The 18,369-nt window shown below is 36.8% G+C and overlaps 1 protein-coding gene, 1 long non-coding RNA gene and 1 pseudogene across 2 annotated transcripts; 2 read left to right on the forward strand and 1 right to left on the reverse strand.

Moving 5' to 3' along the window:
• Positions 1–464: 464 nt before the first annotated feature.
• Positions 465–3,286, forward strand: LOC112084517. Its single transcript, XM_024153666.1, has 3 exons — positions 465–1,696; positions 1,781–1,911; positions 2,013–3,286. Exons 1-3 carry the CDS (start codon positions 465–467, stop codon positions 3,284–3,286), a joined length of 2,637 nt encoding a protein of 878 aa, XP_024009434.1.
• A 1,972-nt stretch (positions 3,287–5,258) lies between these two features.
• On the reverse strand, positions 5,259–9,214 carry LOC112084344. The gene is made up of 5 exons (XR_002898239.1): positions 8,561–9,214; positions 8,346–8,452; positions 8,065–8,113; positions 7,736–7,970; positions 5,259–5,838 (listed from the first exon to the last, which is right to left on the reverse strand). It is a non-coding gene; the product is annotated as an uncharacterized LOC112084344 (long non-coding RNA).
• A 5,416-nt stretch (positions 9,215–14,630) lies between these two features.
• On the forward strand, positions 14,631–17,956 carry LOC18013587 (annotated as a pseudogene).
• Positions 17,957–18,369: the final 413 nt, after the last annotated feature.

An 18,369-nucleotide genomic window follows, 5' to 3' on the forward strand; every position in this document is an offset into this window, starting at 1 on the left:
TTACAGCGATTTATGCTTCGAATGAGGTTGAAGAGCGAAGGGAGCTATGGCAATCATTAAGGGACACCCACATCTCTTTTAATCTTATCTCCAAGCCGTGGTTGGTGGTAGGTGACTTCAATGAAATTCTCCAGCCGTCTGAATCATCTGAATCATCAAACCCGGCTTTTATTTCTTCTTCGTCGGACATGAGATCCTTTGGTGACTGCTTATCCGATCTCTGTCTCTTCGACGTGCCATTTCTAAGGTCCAAGATTTACGTGGTCGAATAAAAGACCTTCAGCTCCGACGGCTAAGAAGCTTGATAGAACGTTGGCGAATGACCATTGGAGGGTTTTGTTTCCTTCAAGCCACTGCACTTCGAACCTCCTGAGTTCTCTGACCACACGCCGTGCCACATTCGTCTCTTATCTCCTCCGCCGGCTTTTGGTACGCGCTCTTTCAAATTCCTGAACTGTCTAACCATGCTTCCTCAATTCAGTGCAGTTGTGAGAATTCAGTGGGAGGGTCTTGATAGTCCGGTTACCTCATTGAAGTCCTTGGATTTCAAGCTCAAATCGCTCAAGCCAGCGTTGAAAACCCTTTGCAAGGAAAATTACAGCGACATTGAGAAGAGAGTTCAGGAAGCGAATGCTGAGCTTAAGTCTCTTCAACTTCAAGCCCTAAATGATCCTTCTCCGATAACTCTTCTCTTGGAAAAGGAGGCTCGGGATTCATGGGTATTGCTGCGCCAGGCTGAAAAAAGTTTTTTCAGGCAACTTTCGCGGATAAAGTGGCTTGCTGAAGGTCATAGTAGCACCCATTTCTTTCACTTTATCACCAAGTTGCGAAACGGTTCTAATGCGATCAAGTATCTTCGCAAAGAAGATGGCTCGAGGTCTTCTTCTCTGATGGAAGTTCGCCAGCTAGCTCAGGCCTATTATGAGGCGATCTTTTGTTCTACTAGAGGTTCATACTGCCCCTTTCTTAGGGAATACCTTGCCAGGTTAAAGTTGGTTACTTGCTCTCCTTTCCATCAAGCCTTGCTCTCTGCATCATTTCCCAATGATTCTATCAGAGAGTCTCTATTTGCAATGCCGAGAAACAAAACTTCTGGCCCAGACGGCTTCACTATGGAATTCTTCAAAAGCGCATGGGATATTATCGGTTTGGAGGTTATTGTCGCGGTCCAAGACTTCTTCTTGAACGCTTTCATGCCTACCTCTATGAACGCGACTTCCCTCGTTTTTATTCCGAAGCGTGCGGGTGCGGACGAGCTTAAAGATTTCAGGCCCATTTTTTGCCTGAACACCTCCTATAAGCTCATATCTCGTCTCTTGGCTGATAGATTGAAGCGGATTCTTCCCGATATTGTGGCCCCTAACCAGATGGCGTTTGTAAAAGATCGTTTGCTCCTTGAAAACGTTCTTCTGGCATCAGAGGTTCTTAATGGCTATCATAAGTCTGACCAGTCTCCCAGAATCACCCTGAAGATCGATATAGCGAAGGCCTTTGACACTATTCGATGGGATTTTGTGTTATCCTCGCTGCAGGCTTATAACATCCCCGAAGTGTTCATCTCTTGGATTTGTGCTTGTATCTGCACGCCTACATTCTCGGTTTGCATAAATGGAGTTACCTCTGGATACTTCAAGGGTCGCTCAGGGCTTCGTCAGGGAGATCCACTGTCTCTGTTTTTGTTTGGGAGCGGACGATGGTATTTTTAGGTATCATCCGGGTTGCGAAAACCACTTTTTAACGCACTTATCCTTCCTGGACGATCTCTTAATTTTTGTGGAAGGATCATTCCAGTCTGTGGCGGGTGTTTTCTCAATCCTCTCTCAGTTTCAGAAAATATCAGGATTAGGTGTGAACCTGGAAAAACCTCTCTGTTCTGTTCGGGTGTTTCTGATGCTGCCTTGGATCTCCTGCGTAACAAGTTTTCACTTATCCCAGGATCTCTCCCCATTCGATTGGGCCTCCCTCTTTGTTCTAGGAAGCTATCGATATGTGATTGTGATGCTTTGCTTCAGAAAAATGGTTGGATGCACCGTCACCTAAGCATCGCGGGTCGTTTACGGTTGTTAGCTTCGGTCATTGCGGGAATTATCGGCTTTTGGACCGCTGCATTTTTTTGCCTAAAAAGGTTATTAAAAAGCTAAACTCTCTTTGTGGATCATTCTTATGGCATGGAAAGCTAGAGGGTTCGCCTAGTGCTAAAGTAGCATGGGCTTCAGTTACGACCCCCCGAGCTGAAGGTGGTTTAGGCTTGAGACCTATCGCGAGCTGGAACGCAACTTGTGGTATGAAATTGATATGGATGTTGTACTTCCGTTCTGGGTCACTATGGGTAGCGTGGATTCGAAGGACTTATTTTTCCAAAGGTTGCTTCTGGTCCCTGAGTGAGAGGAACTATAACCTCTCTTGGATGTTTCGCAAGCTTCTCAAGCTCCGTAAAGCTGCTTTGAGGTTCCTCCGTATTAAAATTGGCAGAGGCGACGAAACTTTTTTCTGGTGGGAGCCTTGGACTCCCTTCGGTCCTCTTATCGAGTTCCTTGGCCCTCTAGGTCCTTCTTCTTTGGGTATTCACAAAAACGGCCTAATCTGTGAGGTGCGTAAGGACGACAGTTGGCTCCTGCCACCTGCAAGATCGGCAAAGCAACTTCAACTCCTCTCTTATCTCGTCTCCATTAGCCCTTCTCAATCTGCGGACTCGCCGCAATGGCTCATTGGGGAAAAAGTTGTGGAAAGGTTCCGATCATCTCAGGTATGGTATGAAATCAGGGAGCATCATCCAGAGGTTAACTGGTTCAAGCTGATTTGGTTTTCGTCAGCCATCCCGAAGCACTCTACCACTGCGTGGTTATTCACTCTTGATAGGAATCCAATAGAAAACCGCATGTTGGCGTGGGGTCTTGATGTCGAACCGACGTGTTTGCTCTGTGGCGCCGGTGACGAAAGTCGGGATCATCTGTTTTTCAATTGCAGCTTCTCTAGTTTCATCTGGAGAAGGTTGCTTGTGAAGCTTCACATTCATCTTGCGCTTATCGAGTGGAATGATATTATCCACTGGCTTCTGAATACTTCTTTGTCCTCTGATCTAACTCTTGCTTTATTGCTCGGCTGGCAGGCCATCGTCTATGAGATTTGGAAGGAAAGAAACAGAAGATTTCATCATGGTATGACCCTATCACCTTTGGCCATGCTCATCAACGTTTTAAGGGTGATGAAAAACAAGGCTTTGGCTTTTAAATGTCTGGGTATGGACTCCGACGACTGTCTTCTCCGCATCTGGTCTGCGGCGTGACATTTTCAGCTAAGTGCTGCTCCCTCTGGTGTTGCTTGCTCTTGAATTCCCCTTCCTTTCTCCTCGGGTTTTCAGATGCTTTTGCATTTGGTGCCCTCCCCCTTCTGGTTTGTTTAAGTTCAATGGTTCATGGTTCTTTCCGGTTTCGTTGTAAACTCTTTAAATTAATGAAGGCCTTTTAACAATATATATATATATATATATATATATATTATTAGAAATCAGTCAATTTTAAAATATAATATCATTAAAAATCAAAAATTTATTTAAAAACATTAAATTTTAATTGATTACAACATAAACTTTTGTTTAATATTTACATAAATGTTATTTAAGAATCAATTAATAAAAAAAAATATTTTCTTTGAATAGTTTAACACTTAAAATTAAAATTTATTAATTAATTTTCTTTAAAAACTGTAATTTTAAACTTGAAGATATGACGCATGTCATTTTTATATTAACTTTCAAATGTTGATGTGTCACTTATATAAAGAGAGTTGATCAACTTTTATATATAAGATACTGATCTATTTTTTTATGAATTTATTGTGGTATAAAAGTGTGATATTGTTTGTGTAGTGATTTGCTAATCTTTAGGTACTTGGCGAAATTTGATATGTTTTGCTTACATGTCAATTTTTTAAAACATTTTGCTTACAGTCGAAATTCACTTAAAACAAACCAATTTTATTTAAAACAAACAAAATTAAAACGAACTGAAATCAAAACTTGAATCAGTTTATATTTTTTCCGGTTGGTTTGTTAAAATCGGCCACTGCCGTAAATAATATTTCTGTATAGATCTCTAAAATCAAAACTTTTTTTCTTCTTTTTATTGTCATCTAGATTTATTTTTTTAATATTTTGAGATTTCTATATGTGAAATCTTGGTTAATTAGGTTCTTATTGGGTTTTTTTTTTTAAAAAATTTGATATGTTTTTGTATAATTTGTTTGAATTTGGTATAGTTTAAAATCTCATTTTGTGATTATATACTTACAAATAATTGAGGAATATAAGGGATCCTAAGAGAACTGCCAAAAAGATAGATATAGTTATAGTTTTTGAGAAGAACCTAAATACACCATTCAGACGCAAGTCTCCCTCTTTGACCACCTATTTCCTAAACGATTCCCATAACTTGCTCAATATGTTGGCACGGGATCACATAAACAGATTAAAATCAGTGCGAAAACAATACAGTTGATAAGGCAACAAAAAGAATCACGACAAAAGAGGTAGATTATTGTACTGATTTAAATTTGTATCAACTAAACAATTAATTGTACTGATCTATTTTTCATGAACTTGATGTGGTACAAGAGTGTGGCATAATATTAGGTTTGTGGTAATTGTATAATCTTTATTTTTGATTCACAGCTCTCTTTTGATTTAATTTTTTAAATTTGATTCAAGGGTTTCTACTTATGTGATCATGCGACAGAGTAGAACGATGATATCTATAATGAGCATCCGAGCAAAATGACTGCGGCAGAATTGTTGAGCTGAAAATGGTTGCACATAAAAAGTATCGCTGGAATAAGATGTGTCACTTAATTTTCTAGCAGCAGAGATATAAGTTGTGGTGGCTCCGAAATCGATATTTAGCGACAAGCTAGCCACAATCTTGGGCTCCAAGCAACGTATATATATTCATGCATATTTTGGTCGCTTGCTGCTGTCGTAGGGATAAGTAAATGAACAGGTTAATAATCACATCGGTTGTTGAAGCTATAGTGTCTCGATTTTATTTACAGGGATTGGTGATTAAGCTCTTACTCAGAAATGTACCTGGAACAGAGCTTGTGAAGGCTGATGTATTCTCTCTACTTTATCATCGAGTACTTAAAAGTGATGAAAAAATAAAATTTGACGAAAAGAAAATTAAAATACTTGAACTATTCAGTCTAAAGGTTTCACAATTGATGTGATCTTAGGTAAATTTGAAACCAAAAAAGTAAATACGGACTCATAATCTGTAGCACAAAAAGGGAGCCAGTGAACTATTTTCCAATTTTTAAGTTACTTGAAGATGCTGCATATACCAAACTGATAAATTACGTTATTTTTTCTTGCGTGTTATCAATATATGCACCAAGTTGTAAGCAAATCTACTCCATTATTAAGGATATATATGGAGAGAAACTGTGGGATAATGGCCTTATTATTCTTTCTATATGGCCCAATACGAATTCATGCTTCAGGTGAGTTCAAGTGTTTGCCGGCTCAAATTCCTTTACATTACAAATTTCTTCGTTGAGTATAAAAAAAAGCCGAGAGAAGAAGAACCCTAACACAAGAAAGAGAGAGTCAAAGAGCATACAAGCAAGAGATACAGGGAGAGAGAGAGAGAGAGAGAGAGAGAGAGAGAGAGAGAGAGAAGGAGAGAGAGAGAGAGAGAGAGGGAGGGAGAGAGAGAGAGAGAGAGAGAGAGAGCAATTGAGAAAGGAGAGAAGAGGAAATCCAAGAGAGCACTAAAGAAAGTTCGAGTCTTCTTTGTGTTGTGATTCAAGTCTTCTTCTTATATTGTTCTATTCTGTTACTTGTACCTGAAACACAAAGAGAGCGTAAAGTTAATGTGTTTGTGTATTCTTTGATTGATAGTGGAGGTTGTGGGATACAGTTCCCACCCCAGACGTAGCAGTTCGAGGCCATAAACTGGGTAACCAATTTCTTTTGTCCTTTAAGTTTCTGATTCGTATCATAGATCCTAAGATCAAAACACTTAAGATAAGTTAAAAAACCCTTACATGTGGTATCAGAGCAATCCAGGTTTGAGTGTTAGAAGGATCAGATTAGAAACTCAGTGATGATGACACAAAAAATGGAGGTGAGCATGTTCGACGAATCAGGTGATTTTGTGATCTGGAAGAAAATGATGCTCGTGTACTTAACCGTTCAAGGTTTGAAAGATGTTCTTTTGGAACCGACATCCAAAGAAGTGGATGAAAAGGATCCAGAGGCAGTGAAGAAAAATAGCAAAGATGACTTCAAGGCTGGAGCGAGATGAGAAGGCTTTGAATCTTATCTTCATGTGCATTGGAGATCATGTATTAAGGAAACTAGACAAGTGCGTAACCGCAGCTCAAGCGTGGGCTACTCTTGAGAGGCTTTACATGGCAAAGGCTTTGCCTAATCTGGTCCATTCTCAGCTTAAGGTGTATTCTTTTAGAATGCAGGATTCAAGATCAATTGATCAGAATGTAGATGACTTCTTGAAGCTGATTGCAGATTTGAGCAACCTCAACATTGAGATACCAGAAGAGGTTCAAGCAATATTGCTACTCAACTCTCTTCCCTTTAGGTATGATTCTTTAAAAGATACTCTTAAGTATAGCAGGGAAGCTATTCAGTTGGAGGAAGTAGCTAGTGCTGCAAAATCTAAGGAGAGAGAGAGCTGTCTGAAATTGAAAGGCTTCGAAGATCAAATGGAGAAGGGTTATATGTTGAGGCTAGAGGCACATAAGAAAAGAGGTCAGAGAATGGAAGAGGAAGGTCTAAGAGTAGAGGAAAGAAAACAACAAAGGTTGTTTTATCTGCGGAGATGAAGGGCATTGGAAAAGAGAATGCCCTCACAGAAAGAAACATTCAGATTCTGCAAATTTTGCAACAGATTCAAAGGAACCAATGGTGTTAAGTGTCAGCACTCAAGATACAAAGAAAGTATGGATTATGGACTCAGGTTGTTCATACCATAGTACACCAGACAAAGAAGTCTTGTTTGACTTCAAGGAATTTGATGGTGGTAGAGTTCTGATGGCTAATAACACTCACTGTAATATCAAAGGAATGAGGAAGATTCGGATTCAGAATCCAGATGGTTCTGTAGTGATACTCAAGGATGTGAAATACATGCCGGAGGTGAGTAGGAATCTTATTTCTTATGGGATGTTAGAGAAATCTGATTGCAGGTATAACGGAGGTGACTTCAAAGTTCAGTTCTACAAAGGCAAGAAAAAGGTAATATCTAGAAAATACCAAGGTGGTTTGTATTATCTTCAAGGCACAGTTTCTAAGGTTGAAGTGAACATGCCAAGATTTGAGGTAGAAGTGAAAAAGAAAAAGTCAAAGAAGATGAAATTCAGTAAGAATATGATTATAGGACATACTCCATATGGTTTTGAAACAAGGGGTTCATCAGCTCAAGGTGGAGACTCTTCATCGTCAGAAAAATTGGAAAGTACGAAGGAAATTGAGTCTAAGGAGAGCAAGGAAGAATCTGAAATAGAATCATCACTCGATGATTTCTTTGAAAGTAAGAAGCAGATGCATCAGAAAAGTGTTAGAGAAGAAGAGAGTTTGAACAAAGAACTTGAGGTGAAAGATTTGGGAAACATTCTAAGATGTTGGGAACAGGTTTCTTTGGAGATAGAGCTAAAGGAGAGGTAGTTTTATCTACAATTCACAAGAGTAAAACTTCAACAGATTTTATAACGGAAGCAGTACCTGGACAAAAAGCTCAGGTTTGCTGCGATCTTCTCAACCTAGTTTGAAGGGTGGTGCAGCTCCAGGTAACTCTATTATCGACAGTGTACTCTCGCAGGAAGAAGAACATAGAAACGGGTCAGTTTTTTGGAGATGTTCTTATGTCGATAAAGTAAAATCAGATTGATTAATGGGTTAAATGAGTTACCTGGAGGTGGCTGGAATTGCAGTAAGGAAATACTGATTCCAGGTGGAGCTGCAGGGAGATTCAAGGAAATACAAGTTAGTCGTGTGTGTTCTTGAATCTGGGAAACAAGTCGAGAGTACAAGGTTCAGGTTAAGGGATTTACCTGAGGTCATCTAAGTAGCTGAAGAACATGGGCTGTTCCCTGGAAGAAGCTGCAAAAGAAGATGAAATTGAGACTATGGTTAGTTTCAGGTGGAGTTGCTGCAAAGTGATTCATAAAGAGGTTGATTCAAAAATCAGTGCACATGAGATGAATTAACAGGTCGGCAAATATGAATCAGAAGGATAACTCATAGAAATCAAGTTTGGATTTCACAGTGTCTTGGAAATATCAGTCGATACAGAGACAGTGCAATGATAAATGGTTCAGGTCAAAGGGGTTACCTGGAATCATCGGAAACAATGAACAAGACAAAGTGGTTCGTTGGTGAACTTGCGAAGAGCTAAGCAGATGAACATGGAATGTTCACACAAAAAAAAACTGTTTTCCGCTGCAAATAAAGGATCGAAATTTTCAGAATTTTGTGAGTTGGTAATCTCAGAAAGGAAATCTAAAGTTCGTCATAGCAAGGAGATGAAAACGAGATTGGGGATGATACCTGAGATTACAGAGAATAACAGCAAAGAGGAATCGCAGGAGATGAATTTTTTTCTGGTTTGAAAAAATTTGCATCTAGTTTCACTATCGGGAAGAATCAAAGAGGAATTGAGGCTTCAGGGCTTGAATGGTGACGTGTGAGGACTGTTGAAGATACCAGATAGAGTCGACGACGAAGGCATACCGGAAATGGCAGACCTGGATTGGATTTTGTCTCTTGAAATAGCGATCGAGAGGACATTGGGGAGTTGGCGACAAAGCTCGAAATTGGTTGAGCCGAAAGGTGTCGCGAGCTTCAGAGTTTGACAGAGGTGGTAGAGGTTTGAGATTTTGCCGGAGTTGCAGAGATTCACAGGAATTGCATCTGACTTGAATTAGGGTGTCAATGATCTGTAATGTAAATGGTTCAATACGAATTCATGCTTCAGGTGGGCTCGTGTTTGCTGGCACAAGTGTTTGCTGGCACAAATTTTTTTGTATTACAAATCTTCTACGTTGCGTATAAAAAAAAAGCCGAGAGAAGAAGAACCCTAACACAAGAAAGAGAGAGTCAAAGAGCGTACAAGCAAGAGATACAGAGGAAGAAAGAGAGAGAGCAATTGAGAAATAAGAGAAGAGGGAATCCAAGAGAGCACTAAAGGAAGTTCGAATCTTCTTTGTGCTGTGATTCAGTTTTCTTCTTATATTGTTCTATTCTGTTACTTGTACCTGAAACACAGAGAGCGCTGGTTAATGCCTTTGTGTATTTTTTTATTGATAGTAGAGGTTGTAAGAGACAGTTCCCACCCCAGACGTAGCGGTTCGAGGCTGTGAACTAGATGACTAATTTCTTGTGTTCTTTAAATTTCTAATTCATATCATAGATCCTAAGATCAAAGCACTTAAGAGAAGTTAAAAAAACCCTTACAGAAACATAGATTTATTTAAAAGTAAGTGTGTTATCAATATTTATATCTTTCTATGTTATAATATTTATCTATACATTTTTTTATTCAATTAAGTGAAGATAGAAGCCATTTTTGCCAATAGTAGGTCTGTTCATTTTGAAAGTAAATTATTCATGTACTAAAAAAATAACTCTAAAATGTTTTTGATATAAAAGAGAAATTTGAGTAATGGGACAAATCAGGTAGCCAAAATAACTTTTCAAACTCTTAACTGTGGATGGGTATTTAAAAAAAATGGATAGTTTTAGGTATATATATTTTTAAAATATTAATTTTCAAACAAGTAATTCAAGTACCTATCTTATTATTGTTCCTTCTGTTATCCTTCTTGTATCTATTTAAATTAAATAAATAATTCTGAACAGAAAATTATTTGGATAACACTGGGAATGGAACGAGAAATTTGGGACGGAAATGGAGTTTACACCCAAAATTTCTTTTGGTTTGCTTAACCATAAGTTGGTTTTATAAGTAGGTTCTCCAATTATACTTCTTAAGAACATTGATCTGAATTGCTGATTTTGCAATGGCAGTCGACTGATACTAATTTTGTTGGCTAATCATATTCTCAAAGCTAAAATGATTTAAAAAATTAAAGCTAAGAAAAAACTTTAGAGAAGGTGGATTTGTAAGACCAACATTGGTCTTCTCTCATGTACAGCTTTGATGTTTCACTTTTCAGAATTACCTTATTATTAGGTAATATTTTCAAGACCTGAATTATATATTTTTGTCTTTTTCTGAAATATCACATTCTACTTCATAAAATAAACATACATATAAATATATATATATATATATATTTAAAATGTAACTATAATTTTCTTTTAATATTAGTTTCTATTGTATAAATATAAAAAATTATAACTGTTAAAAAAGTTATTTATTGCTTGATTCACACGATAAATGAGTCATGGGAGAAAATATATTTTTTTGCAATTGTATAAAGAGTAATTAGCAATAAAATTATGGATTGGATTTTCATAATAAAAATTAAATAAAAATTTAGACATCAAAAAACATTGATTGATATATATATATATATATATATATATTTTTTTTTTTAATAATATATTAGTAAACTAGATTACAAATCCAAACCAAAACCCGAATAGGTCTGAGAAATCAGGCTAAGCAGATACAATGGAAATTGAAAAGAGCGAACCAAACCGAAGCAAACAAATCGGAGACAAACTGAACGAAAGAAAACCTAAAACGATGTGTCCGCTGAAGGAAAACCACCGCCGTCGACTCTCCACTCCGCCCTAGCCCAGAACGGCGTAGGACCACCGATCAAAAATTATGGAAAGCCGAGATTACCACAACCTCTTAAACTCCGAAGGCAAGACGCCTCGCAGCTCACCCCAACCACAGATGAGAAGAGGGGCAAAGTGGAATTTAAAGGGCTAATTGGAAGGTGACAAGCCGAGAGAATTCTGCCGCTTCGCTTTAATACTGTCCCCGGGCGGCAAGCCCACTCGCCCAACACTGACCCAAGGCCAAAGCTTCGCCACACCCACGCATCAAACACCGGTAACCACCGCCTGTACAAACGAGCATGATTCCATCACCGGACCACTTTTTCGAGGTCCAAATTAATTTTTAAAATTATTTTCTGTATAAAATTTTTAAAATTGTTTATAATAACATACGAATATATATAACAAATAATGATTATGTTTGTTTTTATAGAAGATTTGAAATAGTTAAAAAAAAAAACCCGCACATTATGTACGGATATTCACCTATTATGTATAAAGTTAACTATTTGGGAATTTAATACGATTGACTCAGACGGCAAGAAGGTTGACTACAATTCAACGGGATTTTGAAAAGTCTTGCCGATTCAATATGTGGTTGTGAGCCAATGCCTTTTGCATTTGCTTCGTCTCTTATATTCAATTTCCTGCAAAATATGAGAAGCACAAAAAGCTTTTAACTCATATGCATTTTGCAGTTGCTTCGTCTCATATATTCTAGTGAAAATTCCTCAGACTAGCCTTTAAGGTTGATGAAATGACAAACCTAGTCTAACATATTGAAGGGCTTACTAGATTAACCTTATAAAGTTGGTATAAGTCCATTTTATCTAGATGTTGAATATTATTACGAAAATGCCATTATGATTTTTTTTTAAAAAAAAAAAAATTTTCGAAAAAACTTTAGTTTCGAAAAAAAAAATTTTAGAAAAAAACTATTTTTTAAACGAAAAAAGCAAAAAAAAAAAAAGAAATACAAAACCAAAACCAAAAAATAAAAAACTCTAATTCATCTTCTTCTCTCTCTCTTTCTCCAGCGCCGCTTTCTTTCTCCCATGGAACTGCTCTTCTTCTTAACCTTTTCATTCCTCTCTTGCTCTCTTCAAAATCTTTTCTTTTGTTTTTTTTTTAATTTTGTTGTATGAATAGGTATTCTTTATGAACTTCAAAGCATCGATGTTTCAGATCGAGAAAAACACAACTAGCTCTACCGATTTTTTGTATCAAGAAGCGTCCAACGTTTCCAAGCTCGGAGATCTAGATCTTCCCATGGCTTCTACAATTCATTCTGCTATTATGTGAGTTTTTTTTTCTTTTTTTTCGAATTCTTTGATTTTTTTCTAGATCTGGGTTTTTGGATCTAATATCAACGATAAACTACGGAGATGTGGCGGTTGACGGTGACTCTTAAGCAGCATTCTCGCTGCTTCGCGCACAACCGCAGTGGACAAACGTTGTTTCGATGGAATGGTGGTGTTGTGGAGGTTGTCGGCGGCGTAAATTTTTCTGTAAAAACCGTAACCCTAATTTTTTTTCAGGTACGTTTGGTAGATATATTTGGAAATCGATATTGTATTTTTTTGTTGTAAAGTTCATAATATGGTCGATTTATTTGAAAAACGTTATGTAGTTTGGTAGATTATTAGTTATTTGATGGTAGATATATTTAGAAACGAAATGTGGTTTGGTAGATTTATTAGTTATTTGATGGTAAAATTATTTTAAAAAATGATGTCGTTTGGTAGATTTATTAGTCATCTAATGATAGACTTATTTGTAAAACGATGTGGTTTGGTAGATTTATTAGTCATTTAATGGTAACTTATTTGAAAAATGATATGTGTTTGGTAGATTTATTAGTTATTTATGGTAGATTTATCAGTCGTATATATTTGAATTTTATATACGAATAACAATATTTGTTTATTTTTTTCTGACAGATTATGGGCTTTGCCATGGTGAACAAATCTTTGATGGGATATCCAGCATCGATCCAACATGTTTTACTATGAATTGTAGATTTACATTTGGTAGATTTGTTTTGAAATGATGGTAGATTTATTATTAAATTGATGGTATATCTATATTTTAATTTATAAAAATGATAATTAGATTTTGAATGATAATATTTTTGTTTTCAAATTATATTTGTCGTAAAACATTGACCCAGACATTTCACATTTTTATCACATTTGCTAGTAATGTTATTATTCAATTTTCTTTATTTCTTTACTTTCACTATGGTGTATATCATAACTGAATAAAATTTTAATCAAAACACATGACTAAAATCATTTGATATTGTGATGTTGTAAGAGTTTATGTAAATAGAGTTAAATGTAACAAATATTCAAAAATTAAAAATCAAAAGATCATAAGTTAAGAGATGATTATTACAAATATGACATATATGTTCAAAGTTAATATGAAAAGCAAAGTTATCTTAGAGAAAAAATATATCATAGAAAAAATATTCATGTTAGAAATTTTTGACCATTGATTATGGCATCTATATCGTAAAGACCAATAATCATCTGTGATCGAATCACAGTCAACCAACATAATCTTAGCAAACTCATGCAAAGAAAACGTCAATGGTAACAAAACCAAGTCAAATATAACCATGGAACAAGTCTACCATATGTACGAAACATGTTTAACATACAACATTCCAAAACAAGTCTACCAAACCGCTGGTTTTTTCGTAGATAGGAGAATACTTTTAGGACAAAAAAGTAATTTCAATCCAAAAAGTCAAATGTCTGCCAAACATTAACAACTAAGTCTACCTCAAGCATGGAAAATAACTCTACCATAGAAACAAGTCTACCATAAGCACCTCATATGTCTACCAGATCGAGGTTATCTTTGTAAATACCAAACTTAATTAATCTACCACATGATTATTATAAGAAGTCTACCATACGTACAATATCTCTACCAGATTACATAAAATCTACCAAACTAACAAACAAATCTACCAACATTCTGTAAGTCTACTTCATGTAACAAATAATCTACCACTTACCGGAAGAAATTTTATTTCAATTTAAATCTACCACACAACAAACATATCTACCACAAAACAAATAAATCTACTAACATTTTGTAAGTTTACCTCATGTAACAAATAATCTACCACTCACCGGAAGGAATTTTACTTGAATTTAAATATACCACAAAACAAACATATCTACCACAAAAGCAAAAAATCTACCAACTAGATATAACTCTACCATAAAACAGATATATCTACCGTCACGTATTGACAACTTTTTTCACATAAGTCACTGCCAAAGGACATAAGTCTACCAACTCAGAAATTCAATCTACCTCATTATCAATAAATCTACCGACAAAGTCAACTATGCAACAAAGTCATCGCTTTTTTTAATAAGTCTACCAACACGTTTGATAAGTCTGCCATTCATAACAATAAATCTACCAAAACATAACAAATTTACCTCTCATCGTCAAAACTCTACCAAGATAAGTCTACCAACATTTGTAAACTCTACCAACTCTCGAATAAATCTACCATCGACCTAATAACTCTACAGACAAAATTTTTGCGTTGACCAAAATTTGATAAGTCTACCGTCAAAACCTGATAGACTTATCAAAATTTCAGCGCCATATTCTGTCTACATGGCATTAAAAAAGTAATGGCATTTTCGTAATTAGGTTTTTTTTAACAAAGACAAAAAGGGTATTTTAGGTATGCTAGGTTAGTTTTGTAAAAAAAATAAAAGTGCGCCAAACAAGTTATATAGATACTTTCTAAGGTTAATACAGTAATCCTCTCTATATTCTATTTGATGCAATAAATGAGAAGCACAAAAAGCTTTTAACCCAGGAAAAAAAAATGAGACTGTTTCTTTTATTTTCTTTCAGTGCTTTCATGTTACTTGAAGCATATCGTTTTACCGATAAAACTGATAAGAAAGCATTGCTCGAGTTCAAGTCTCAAGTTTCTGAAGACAAAAGAGTTGTCTTGTCCTCATGGAACAACTCGTTCCCTCTCTGCGACTGGAAGGGGGTTACATGTGGCCGCAAACACAAGAGAGTTAATGGTCTGGTCCTCGGAGGGTTTCAATTGGGTGGGGTGATATCACCATCTATTGGTAATCTTTCGTTTCTCATATATCTTAATCTCTCTCGTAACTCTTTTGGTGGAACCATCCCTCAAGAAGTGGGAAACTTGTTTAGACTTCGTTACGTGGATATGAGCTTGAATTTCTGGGAGGAGGGATTCCAATCAATCTATTTAACTGCTCTCGATTGTTGATCCTTTATTTATATTCAAATCGTCTTGAGAGAAGTGTTCCTTCAGAGCTAGGGTCATTAACAAATCTTGTCGATTTGCATCTTGGTGAAAACAACTTGAATAGCAAACTCCCTGCATCTCTAGGAAACTTGACATCACTCAAGCAAGTTAGCTTTGGCGATAACAATCTCGAAGGAGAAATTCCGGATGATATATCTAGATTGACTCAAATGATCACACTTGAATTAGGAACGAACAAGTTCGCTGGTGTTTTTCCTCCCCCAATCTATAATTTGTCCTCACTTGAGTATTTAGGCACCGCTAATTGTCATTTCTCGGGAAGCCTGAGACATGATTTTGGTATGCTGTTACCAAACCTACGGGAGTTAAGTTTGGGACATAATTATTTCAGAGGAGCCATTCCAACAACACTTTCCAATATTACGAATCTTCAAAGGCTGGGAATCCAGAACAACAGTCTTACAGGAGGTATTCCTCAGAGTTTTGGAAAATTACAGAATTTGCAATTGCTATTACTTTATAGCAATTCTTTGGGAAGTTACTCTTTTGGAGATCTCGAATTTCTTGCTTTCTTTGGCTAATTGCACCCAACTAGGATATTTATCCGTTAGTGAAAATAGACTTGGCGGTCCCATGCCTACCTCTGTTGTGAATCTGTCCAGAAACCTTCACGACTTAGATCTTAGAACAAATTTCATCTCTGGAAACATTCCTCACGATATTGGGAATCTCATAAGCATGCGAAGACTTGTGTTAGAAGAAAATAAGTTAACAGGTATACTACCAATCTCTATTGGTAAGCTTTTACAATTAGGGGTACTATATCTCAATTATAATAGTATGTCTGGAGAGATACCATCTTCTATAGGAAACATCACTCGATTAGAAGAGCTATACTTGTTTAACAATAGGTTTGAAGGAACCATTCCTCTGAGTCTCAGTAACTGTACTTCGCTGCGGGAATTAAATATTGGGTCTAATAAGTTGGATGGGACTATACCTCGGGAAATTATGCAAATTCAATCCCTAGTTGAATTAAACGTGTCAAGGAATTCATTGACCGGCTCTCTACCAAAAGATGTTGGGACGACTTGAACATCTTGTTAAACTATCTGTTTCACATAATAAATTATCCGGAGAACTCCCACCATCCTTGGGAAATTGTCTATCGATGGAAGTACTTTGGTTGGATGGAAACGATTTTCATGGAGCTGTTCCAGATATAAGAGGGTTGAAGGGTCTTGTAAGTGCTGATTTCTCGAACAATAGTTTTGTCCGAAGTATACCTGCATATCTTGCAGACTTTTCCTCGTTGGAGTATCTGAATCTATCCGTTAATAATTTTGAGGGAAGTGTCCCAACGAAAGAAAAATTTCGGAATTCTAGTATAGTTTCAGTATTTGGTAACAAAAATCTCTGTGGAGGCATCAAAGAATTGAAACTAATGCCATGCTTTAGTGGAGCACCACCGATGGGATCACATCATTTTTCTCTTTTAAAGAAAGTTGTGATCGGGTTCAGCGGAGGCATAGCTTTGCTTTTGCTGCTGTTCGTAGCTTTGGTTTCTCTATGTTGGTTCAAAAAAAGAAAGAAGAACCAGCATACCAATAATCAAACTCCCTCCACATCAGAGGTTTTCCATGAGAAGATAAGCTACGGAGAGATCAGAAATGCGACTGATGGCTTCTCTTCGAGCAACATGATTGGGTCAGGGAGTTTTGGTACTGTCTATAAAGCTTTTCTCTTAGGTGAAAACAATGTTGTTGCAGTGAAAGTTCTAAATATGCAGAGACGTGGAGCAATGAAGAGCTTTATGGCAGAATGCGAATCCCTCAAAGACATACGACATCGTAATCTTGTGAAATTATTGACGGCTTGTTCGAGTATTGATTTCCAGGGAAACGAATTCAGAGCTTTCATCTATGAATTCATGCCTAACGGAAGCCTTGATATGTGGCTGCACCCAGAGGAAGTAGAAGAGATTCGTAGGCCGTCAAGAACCTTGACACTTTTTGAAAGGCTCAATGTTGCTATAGACGTGGCTTCTGTATTGGACTATCTTCATGTTCATTGTCATGAACCTATAGCTCATTGTGATATGAAGCCAAGCAACGTCCTCCTAGACAATGATTTGACAGCCCATGTTAGTGGCTTTGGTCTTGCTCGTCTTCTTCTCAAGTTCTATCAAGAGTCCTTCTTCAACCAACTAAGCTCCGGTGGTGTTAGAGGAACCATCGGCTATGCTGCACCAGGTAAACCTATCACCACACATGTGTAATGTCCCATGAAGAAAAATAGTGTTTTATTTGTTTCATTACAATCTTGTTTATGTGAATTATGATGCAGAGTATGGAATGGGAGGACAACCATCAATACATGGTGATGTGTATAGCTTTGGAGTTCTTCTTTTGGAAATGTTCACAGGAAAAAGACCAACCAATGAGTTATTTGGGGGAAATCTTACCCTCTACAGCTTCACAAAGTCAGCATTGCCGGAAAGAGTGTTGGACATTGCAGACGGATCAATTCTTCACAATGGTGGTTTCCCTGTTGCTGAATGCTTGGCACTGGTTTTGGAGGTGGGGCTTAGGTGTTGTGAAGAATCTCCTACGAACCGGTTGGAAACAAGTGAAGCCACAAAGGAGTTAATCTCAATCAGAGAAAGGTTCTTTAAAGCTAGAAGAACAGCCCGACGTTGAAGTGTTTATGGTTTCCTCTACAAACTTTGAAGCCTACTTAAAGGCCTAATCTGCGGCCTCCAAATTATCCTTTCCCTTTCATCATGTGTGGTTTTGCTATTTTTATGTACTCATATGCGTAATGCGTCCAGAATTCCTGAAAAAAAAAAAGATGAATGTTATGCTATTACTTACTAGCTTTCACAATTGACAACCCTCAATTGACCAAAACACCTCTTGAAAACCATAGACAATAATAAAATCTATCTTAGGGAGTTTTACTCTTTTCTGATTTTTTTTTTTTTCTGAAAAAACTCTCTGTCTCTATTTAGTACTATCTTAATAAAGGTTTAGATTTTGAATTCGATTCTTATCCCTAACAGTATTCCACAGCTTCTCTAAGTCTACATAAAGAAAATGTATTCCACAGCATATGCAAGTCAATTGGAGGTAACCTAATAATGTCTTGTTGTTCTTTCCGTTTGCCTCATCAAAATGACTTTACAATTTCCTGCATGTTAGAGGAGTATGAGACTAAGACCTCTTGCTCTTTCGTAAGTATTTTATAATCTCACTCTTTTTTTTTTTGAATGAATGTAAAATTTATTCAATCAAAGCGGTTTTACATCATAGTGCTT

The sequence above is a fragment of the Eutrema salsugineum genome, unplaced genomic scaffold, assembly GCF_000478725.1.
Source record: "Eutrema salsugineum unplaced genomic scaffold, Eutsalg1_0 scaffold_4, whole genome shotgun sequence".
Taxonomy (NCBI): Eukaryota; Viridiplantae; Streptophyta; class Magnoliopsida; order Brassicales; family Brassicaceae; genus Eutrema; species Eutrema salsugineum.